The sequence below is a fragment of the Cebus imitator genome, unplaced genomic scaffold (assembly GCF_001604975.1).
Source record: "Cebus imitator isolate Cc_AM_T3 unplaced genomic scaffold, Cebus_imitator-1.0 Scaffold21, whole genome shotgun sequence".
Lineage (NCBI taxonomy): Eukaryota > Metazoa > Chordata > Mammalia > Primates > Cebidae > Cebus > Cebus imitator.
Window position 1 is genome coordinate 4694820 of NW_016107336.1, and position 10046 is coordinate 4704865.

Sequence of the window (10046 nt, forward strand, 5' to 3'; positions counted from 1 at the left end):
GGCCAGAGCAGGCTCAGAGACTCTGCTCAAGTCCTAGTCTTGACCTTGTATCTAAAGTGTACACCGAAGTACAAACCTGTCATGCAGTGTTCTTGTCTTAGCATGAAGAGAATCGACCTCCCAGATGGAGCTGCCATTTCCAGCGCACCGGTGGCCCCACACTTCAATGGCCAATGCTCCATCTGAAATGAACTCCAGGAATTCTTCTGTTACATTCACCACATAGTCCTGGGATAAGTGGGGGAAAGCAGAAGAATTATGCTTAAAGGAGTCTGTGAAATTTCCTTTTGAACTTTGAACTGTTATATAGATTTATTTTAGAGTATATTAGCCTGATTTCAACCTTAAACCCATCTCTTCTGTTTTACAGAAAACCACAAGGAACCACAGAACATTAGATCTGGAAGGAAAATTGGGAGGTAATTTCATTCAACCCGTTTCTTATATAAATAAAGAAAATGAAGAAAGCAAATTGTCCAAAGTCACACTGTTTGCTAGTGGCCGAGCTGAATCCACATTCTCTCACACTTGGTTCATTCTCAGTTCCACAGGACCACTCTGAGTTTCAGCTGCCAGAGACTAACTCAATGAATTGTTTCCTGCCATGGCTTAGGAGAACAACAGAATTAAATTTTATATGGTTATCTTCATGACTCTATGCTCTCGCTCTTAAGATTTTCTGCCCTATTTCCTCTTTCGAAAACATAAACAGGCGGGGCACAGTGGCTCATGCCTATAATCCCAGCACTTTGGGAGGCCAAGGCAGGAGGATAGCTGGAGCCCGGGAGATAGTGACCAGCCTGGGCAACAAAATCAGATTCCGTCTCTACAAAGTAAAAATTAGCTGGGTGTGGTGGTGCATGCCTGTAGTCCCAGCTACTCAGGAGGCTGAGGCAGGACACTTGCTTGAGCCCAGGAGTTCAAGGCTTGCACTGAGCCATGATTGTGCCACTGCACTCCAGTCTGGGCAACAGTGACACATCGTCTTTAAAAACAAAAACAACCCCAAATAGATGATTGTGTGGAAGTGAATGAATATTGAACTGACTGAGATGGGTGGCAAATCACCCAGAAAAATGCAGCAGGCAACGAGCCAAGCTAATTTGCTTTCCATTAATCTCTCAGTGGAATCTCAGGTAGAGACATCTCTTATGACTCCAATTTGCAGAAACAGTTGTGTTATATTTATTTAACCACATACTATCTGCTTTTTAGTCTATTTTATTTGAAGATAGATCTAGAATTTAAGAAGAAAAAGAAACTTGGTGATCAAGTATAATCTATACATTTTAGAGATGAAAAAATTCTAAGATCACAAAAACCCAGAAGCTCTGGGACTAGCATTTATTAAAACAGCTGTCAACCAGGACACACTTGAAATCCAGATTTCGTCTTTCTAAACAAGAAGCTTTGTGGATTCAAAGAAAGATGGGGAGGCCAGGTGTGGTGGCTCATGCCTGTAATCCCAGCACTTTGGGAGTCTGAGGTAGGCTGATCAAGAGGTCAGGAGATGGAGACCATCCTGGCTAACATGGTGAAACCCGTCTCTACTAAAAATACAAAAATTAGCCAAGCATGGTGGTGTGCACCTGTAGTCCCAGCTACTTGGGAGGCTGAGGCAGGAGAATTGCTTGAAGTGGGGAGGTGGAGATTGCAGTGAGCCAACATTGGGTCACTGCACTCCAGCCTGGCAAAAAAAGTGAGACTCTGTCTCAAAACAAAGCAAAAACAAAAACAAACAAACAAACAAAAACAAAAAAAATAAGAAAGATAGATGGGGAATATTTAAAATAATATTCAGAGAACAACAAAATATGATTAATAAATATTTTTAGGAACAGACTTGGTGAATACAGATAAATATAGGCTATTTGTTTCCAGAAAAACTTGACAGACTTTACCTATGTGAAGTTTTATAGGTGGTGATACGAATTAGTTTTCTAAGTGTAGAACCGAAAGAATAAGCACGATTTGCAAAAGAAAGGGTCTTGAGTATCTATGAAGGGTTGCCTAAGGAAAAACAAAATTGCAGAAAGGATGGAGCTGGTCTTTCAGAAATGACTTGTCAGCAGACCCTTGCAAAAACTAGGAAGAGCATGTGATGTCTCAAAGGAGATCCAACCACATTCACCATCAATTCACCTTTCTCATTTTATATTTTCTCATATGATTTATAAGAAAATCTATATGAAACATATCCTATCACTCATATGATACATTAGAATGTAATGCTATATTCAGAAGAATGACATGCATAGCAACTTACATGTTAAGATGCACATGTTTTGAAATATGTTTAATGTGATCCCATTTTTATATAGCTTTTTTTTTTTTTTTTTTTTTTTTTTTTTTTTTTTTGAGATGGAGTCTCGCTCTGTCGCCAGGCTGGAGTGCAGTGGCATGATCTTGGCTCACTACAATCTCTGCCCCCTGGGTTCAAACTATTCTTCTGCCTCAACCTTCAGAGTAGCTGGAATTACACGCATGCGCCACCACACCCAGCTAATTTTTGTATTTTTAGTAGAGAAGGGGTTTCACTGTATTAGCTAGGATGGTTGTGATCTCTTGATCTTGTGATCCTCCCACCTCGGCCTCCCAAAGTGCTGGGATTACAGGCATGAACCACTGCATCTGGCCTTGTACAGCATTTTTAAAGAAGTTATGTGTGTATGATGTAAAAGGGTGTAGGTACACATGTTACCATACACATATAAAACACGTAGAGCAGAGAAAATACTTTAATGAAATATGTAGAAACCTTTCATTGGTGGTTTATATCTTTGGGGAACAAGACTGTTGGATTTGATTTTAAATATTTCTAAGCTGTTTGCATTTGTAATGAAGTACACTTTTGAGGTTAAAACATCTAATAAACATACTTAAAACAAATGCTTATGGGGACAATCGATTGCTGAACTGCACCCATTTCTTCTGCTTCCTACACAGCCCATTTGGTAATGGCATTTGTACCTTACAGTGGGAGAAGGTCACTGTGTACTGGGCGTCTTTGGACTGTGGTGAAGGCACCTCGGGGTCCACCACCGGGGCAGCCACTGTAGACTCACACTGGTCCCAGAATGTGTATTGACAGAAGACGAAATTTGAGAGGTTTAAGGGCAGCCCTGTTGCTTCTTTAATTTTTACCTGAAGAGATAAACAATACAAATAAAACTCCAATAAGCACTAAACATTCTTTTATTTCAGCTACCTCAAATTGAAGAGTAAGTGATGAAATAAATCAGTCATCCATTTGACATCTGATAATATTATATCTACCACCATATTGTTAAGGGTTGTATCTATAATGAAATCTTTATCACAGTTCTGTAACTACAGCATGTAAACTTGGCAACAAATACACATATCCCTGCAAAAGCTTCCTAACAACTGAGATGCAACCTTTACTAGAAAAACATAATTCACTAAGTAACACACACTTCTTGGATGCCAAATACATAGACACTTTTGAGATTTGATGCAGCTGTCATCAGAAAGTGTACTATATTTCTGAAATCAAAGTACTGTCCACCATTGTATATCCGCTGTTAGAAAATTCAACTTTTCCTGCGCTGGATGAAAAACACTCATAAGATTTTTTGTAAAATGGTTTTGCATGAAAAATATCATTTATATGAGCCTCCCATTGCTGTCCTCTCACCCGACATGTCAGTTTTTTGACTCGGTGAATGATCTCCCCGCTGCTGTCTACGACTTCAAGACTCCCACTTTCACTGGAATTCTCCGAAGAGTCATCCTCCACCACACGCTCTGGAACAGCTCCGGTAACACGCATGACTTCCACGTGGAGACGCCCTGCAACCTGGGTCAAGGAACCAGAGCACCTTAGAGTGAAAAGACATCTCGTGGGCAGCCTCGACCCCAGACAGATGGACCTTCTACAGTGGACGTGGAGAGGGGCTCTGCAGCTGCTCCTTGGTCATCTTTGGCAACGGGAGTCCTGCTACTCCCAGAGCCTGTCCATTCCACACTTGCCCCTGTGATCGGTCCTGCCTTACTTTCAGACAAATTTGCCTTCCTGCAACTTGCCTTCTAGAGTCATCCTCAATCTTATTCTCCCACAGGATAGCCCAGGAATAGCTTAAAGACAGCTCTCATATTCTATTTGGAGTAATCTATTATCCATGCTTTTTTTTTCCCGACAGAGTCTTGCTCTGTCACCCAGGCTGGAGTGCAGTGGCATGATCTCAGCTCACTGCAACCTCTGCCTCCCTGGGTTGAAGTGATTCTCCTATCTCAGCCTCCTGAGTAGCTGGGATTGCAGGCGTCTGCCACCAAGCCCAGCTAATTTTTGTTATTTTAGTAGAGATGGGGTTTTACCATACTGGCCAGGCTGGTTTTGAACTCCTGACCTTGTGATCTGCCCACCTTGGCCTCCCAAAATGCTGGGGTTACACGTGTGAGTCACCACACCCAGCTATCCATGTTTTTAAATGTATTCACTCACATATTTATTTGAGTGAATATGAAATGCTTCATTCACTTATTCATTTGACCAAAGAGCTAGTTCATGAAATACCAAAATAAAAACACAGGTTCTGCCATTAGGGAACTCAGTCAAGGGAGGTAAGACAGAGAAGTAAAGACTCACTATCAGGTCAGGCGTGGTGGCTCACGCCTGTAATCCTAGCACTTTGGGAGGCCAAGGCAGGCGGATCACCTGAGGTCAGGAGTTGGAGACCAGCATGGCCAACATGGTGAAACCCTGTCTCTACTTACAAAAAAAAAAAAAAAAAAAGCCAGGTGTGATGGCTCATGCTTGTAGTCCCAGCCACTTGGGAGGCTAAGGCACGAGAATTGCTTGAACCCAGGAGGCGGAGGTTGCAGTGAGCCAAGATTGCACCAGTGTACTCTAGACTGGGCAACAGAGTGAGACCTGATCTCAAAAAACAACAACAAAATAAACCTCACTAACAACAGCATAGACTAGTTGCTATAGTAGATGAATGTGCAAGTTGTTATTGGATAAGTTTATCCATTCAACAAATATTTACCAAGAACTAGCTGTGCCAGGAGCTGTGCTAAGTGCTTCGTATGCAACAGCAAACCAAACTGACAAGGTACCTGGGCTCCTGCAGCGTTTATTCTCCTGGGAGTAGGGAATGGGTGCGTCACTCAGACCGGGGCTGGGAGCAGGATGAAGAAGGGCTCCATAAAGCAGTGCCATTACATCGAATCCAAGAGGAACAGCATATCGAAAGCCACACAGTTATGTGGAGAGTTACTTTAAAGCTTTTTTATTAAAAGGTTTTAAATTTTCTATCATCGTGGCTCTCTGGATAGGAGCCAGTTTAACAGTGTTTCTCTTAACGCTGGCTACACAGAACCAAATTGGAGGAAAAGGATTATCCTGCAATTTACATTCTTGGAGTGCTTTAATTGTCTTAATTATCTTTCATAACACAGTTTCAGGTTGTAATGACTGTGGCTGTGAAGGTGACGCATGTTCTGGTAGTGCTGCTGTCATCCTAAACAGGGAAGGTTATTTTTAAAGGTAGATCAGATCCACCTTCCACACAGCAATTGGCACTGGAACTAAGGACCTAATAGAAATTACATGATGATAACTGAGAAGTAAGACAAATAAGGAAGAAGTAGTAAGATGGGGAAAAAAGGAAATGAAATCAGAAGATAGTTGTTCTTTTTTTTTTTTAATGCTTTTTGAGCCTCTAATTCATTTTAATATACTCTCAGGGGCATTAATGGAATACTCAAAGCATACCACAGACTCCAACTTAAGAAGCTCTAAACTAGGGACTCAGCCACTGAATCACTCTGCCACGTAAATTTTTTTTTTTTTTTTTTTTTTTTTTTGAGACAGGGTTGTGCTCTGTTGCCCAGGCTGGAGTGCAATGGTATGATCATGCCTCATGGCAGCTTAGACCTACCTGGGCTTTGGTGATCCTCCCACCTTAGCCTCCTGATTCTCCCACCTTAGCCTCCTGGGATTATAGGCGCTCATCACCATGCCTGGTTAATTTTTAAATTTCTTTTTTAGAGATGGAGACTCACAGTGTTAGCAGGCTGGCTCCTAACTGTGGTCATTTTTCCCATGGGAAAAAGCACTGCTAGGCGCCGATCCTCTGGAGGAGAATGTCTATGGGGTGTTTCCATAGTAGGTGGTGGGCTGTGCACTCACACCCCACAACTGGGAACCTGGGTCTATATTATGCAGCTTCACTTTGGGCAGAATGGCATCTTATTCTTTGACTGCTCTAAGAATCACAAGAAATAACTTGGTATTTCAAGCTACATTTTCTGAAATATCTTATGCCTACCTAGGCCACTATATCTAAATAGCTGAAATACCAGAGTTTACAAGGAGGGTAACACTGAGTCATTGAACCCTGTTTCCTCTGAGTACTTTGGATTGCAAAATAATCCTCCCAAGTTGCATCTTATAAAGATCATTTAGGGGCCAGGAGGGAACTAGAGTACATTGCAAAGGCATGAGATTATGGGGAACAGAGCTGAATCTAGTTTACAAAAAATTTCCAATTTGATTAAAACGAAGAAAAAACTTGTGAAGCCCCAATACTGAATGTGTTATAATAATCTTTTAAGACCACGACTTAATTCTCTACTAATATCGATTAGCTTTAGATAAAGCTTCTACTAATATCAATTATTATTAGAGAAAAAAGAATGCAGATCTTGACTATTTGCCCTAGTTTCTTGATCTACCTCAAGAACATAGCTTAAATAGAATGAAAAACAAAACAAAACAAAAAACTCAGACCACTGTCTCTCTCCAAGGCTGGCCTGTGCTTACCTCCCCCTGCTGGCTGATGATGGGGACTGCATACTGAAGTTTCACATCACAGAAGAGACATTCCAAGAACACGTTCGCCACCCCGATGAGGTTGTGATTCTCTTGGGCTTCATAGAAAGGGTCACCTCGTTTCCCATAGAGTCTCTTTGCCTGAGTAGTAGGAGGAGCCAGTGGGTAGATGAACAAGAAACACAATATCAATTTAAATCATATTATTTAAAACTAGCATTTGGAAAAAAAAAAAAAAAGAATTAAAGAATCTACCCATTTAAACAGCAAGTAAAATTAGAATGTCACATAAATAAAAACTAAATTAGTCGGGCATGGAGGCACATGCCTGTGGTCCCAGCTACTCAGGAGGCTGAGACACAAGAATTGCTTTGCTTGAACCCAGGAGATGGAGGTTTCAGTGAGCTGAGATCACACCCCTCCAGTCTGGGTGACAGAGCAAGACTCTGTCTCCATTAAAAAAAAAAAAAAAAAGAAGAAAAACTATTAGCCTGTGGGAGGGGCCTGTTTGTTGGAGAGCTAAGTGATGCCTGTGCGGAGGATTCCTCTTCAGTTCCTGCCTTGTCTTCCCTGTTCACCTCCTCTGCAGCTTTTTCATTTCATCTCCGTTGACAAGTCTTCTTTTCCACTGCTAATGTCCAAACAATGGATTATGCAAGCTAAAATTACTCTTAGTAATCTAGCCACGATGACAGCTAGGGGTGCATGAACACACATCAATGAATGCAAAATCCACACTGGCTCCAGCCAAGCTGATTTTTCACAGCACTGACAAAATGGCATACATTTACTTCATTCTACTTCTTTTTACTTGAAATGTAGTAAACATGAAGCCAAATAAGAATCACTATATGTTTTCTTCATTTAGTTCCCATCTGTGTGGGGATCACATGTTATATTACTGATCCAACTTAGTACTTCTTTCAAAATCACTTGTACTTTATTTTCCTAACATATCACCAGCACTTCTCTGTGTGTGTGATGCTTAAATCACTTATAGTCTCTTTTTATTTTTAAATCAAAAAAAATTTTTTTGAGACAGTCTCCCTCTGTCGCCCAGGCTGGAGTGCAATGGTGCTATCTCGGCTCACTGCAACCTTCACTGCCTCTCGGGTTCAAACGATTCTCCTGCCTCAGCCTCCCAAGTAGCTGGGATTACAGACTCCTGCCACCATGCCCAGCTAATTTTTGTATTTTTAGTAGAGACAGGGTTTCACTATATGCCTGTCTGGTCTCGAACTCCTGACCTCAGGTGATCCGCCCACCTCAGCTTCCCAAAGTTTTGGGATTACAGGCATGAGCCACCACTCTCAGCCCATATTCTCTGTTTTTAACATAACCAAATCTCCTTTACATTTTGTCTCTTTTACCTCGGGAACTTTTTCCTTCCATTCTTGGTAAAGATCTCTCATATCAATTAATTTATTTTCCAGCTTCTCAATGGTCCACACTTGGGTGCTCTTTCCTTTCCTCCTCACTTGGATAGCTGGCTCACTCACTATTGCACCTCTCTGCATAAGGAAGATAAACAAAACAAACATTGTTATAACTCCTTTTTCGATTGCTAAATGCTAATGCAATATATATGCAACAGTAACAGAGTAAGTTTGCAAAACACATAAAAGTATACAAAAGAAGATAAAATTCTACCACTTAGGAGATATTCTGGTTTATTTCCTATCTTCTATGTACACTCATGCACACTTTTTAATTTTTATCACAATCAGCACCAAACAAAAGTATAATTTCACACCCCAATCCTCTCACGAGTTTTGATACTGTGATCACTTTTCTTGTATTATTTAATATTCTTCATAAGCATGTCTTTTTTTTTTTTTTTTTTTTTTGAGGTAGGGTCTTGCTCTGTCCCCCAAGCTGGAGTATAGCAGCATGATCCTGGCTCACTGCAGCCTCAACTTCCTAGGCTCAAGCAATCCTCTCACCTCAGACTCCCAAGTAGCTGGAACTACAGTCATGTGACACCATGGCTGGCTATTATTTTTTTTTTTTTTGTATTTTTTGTATAAATGGGGTTTCGTCACGTTGCCCAGGCTGGTCTTGAATGCCTGTGCTCAAGCAATCCGCCCACCTTGGCCTGCCAAAGTGCTAGGACTACAGGCAAAAGCCACCAGACCCGGCCATAAGCATGACTTTTTAATGGCAACATAGCAGTATCCATAGCATATGGATTTACTACACATTTGACTAATTATTCTATTATTCAACATCTTGGCTATTTCATGTTTTTGCTATTATAAGGTCCACTAAGATAAGCATCCTTGTATATAAAGCTTTATGGGTACTTCTATGACTATGGGCTTAGAATAAATTTCTCAAAGGGGAACTACAAGATCAAAAGACTAAAACCCGGCAAGACTGATAAGATACTCCCTGACTCATTTTCTAGGCTGCTTGCTGAAAGGAAATGAATGGATGAAAAGTAACCTTCTTTCTTTTTTTAAATTTGGTTTTCTTTTTTTCTGAGTCACAGAAAAAAATTTTTCTGGCTGGGCATGGTGGCTTATGCCTGTAATCCCAGCACTTTGGGAGGCTGAGACAGGTAGACCACCTAAGGTCAGGAGTTCGAGAACAGCTTGGCCAACATGGTGAAATCCTGCCTCTACTAAAAATACAAAATTAGCCGGGAATGGTGGTGCATGCCTGTAATCCCAACTACTTGGGAGGCTGAGGCAGGAGAATCACTTAACCAGGGAGGCAGAGGTTGTGGTGAGCCAAGATCCTGCCATTGCACTCCAGCCTGGGCAGAAAGAGAATCTCTGTCTCAAACAAACAAACAAAAATGAAAAACAATTTTCTTCAAAGTTTTTCCCTACAGGAAAAATTCTTCGAAGTGAATGACAGGAAGTGAAATGACAGAAAGCTCCTAAATGCCTGCAGAGTTCTGGGTATTTGAAGCCAGGTATTATAAAAAGTCTTCCTTTCTTGTGGAATTCGCAATTAAAAAGGTACCATAGCTGGCCGCACACAGTGGCTCACGTCTGTAATCCTAGCACTTTGGGAGGCCAAGCAGGTGGATCACTTAAACCAGTGTGGCCTACACGGCAAAACCCTGTGTCTACTAAAAATACAAAAATTAGCCAGGTGTGGTGGCATGTGCCTGTAATCCCAGCGACAAGGGCGGTTGAGGTGGGAGAATCGTTTGAACCCGGGAGGCGGAGGATGCAGTAAGCTGAGATGTGCCATTGCACTCTAGCCTGGGTGACAGAGTGAGACTGGGTCTCAAAAA

General features: G+C 41.4%; 1 protein-coding gene across 11 annotated transcripts in view; it reads right to left on the bottom strand.

Annotated features, from left to right (window-relative positions):
• Positions 1-10046, bottom strand: part of KIF13A (kinesin family member 13A) — a 225297-nt gene that overhangs the window by 40869 nt on the left and 174382 nt on the right. For all 11 annotated transcript variants that reach the window (XM_017521644.2, XM_037736015.1, XM_017521643.2 and 8 more), the window contains 5 exons: positions 8170-8310; positions 6791-6940; positions 3659-3820; positions 2971-3144; positions 77-228 (listed from right to left, as the gene is read on the bottom strand). In XM_017521644.2, coding sequence (XP_017377133.1) covers positions 77-228; positions 2971-3144; positions 3659-3820; positions 6791-6940; positions 8170-8310 — 779 coding nt within the window. The remainder of the gene's footprint in view (positions 1-76; positions 229-2970; positions 3145-3658; positions 3821-6790; positions 6941-8169; positions 8311-10046) is intronic.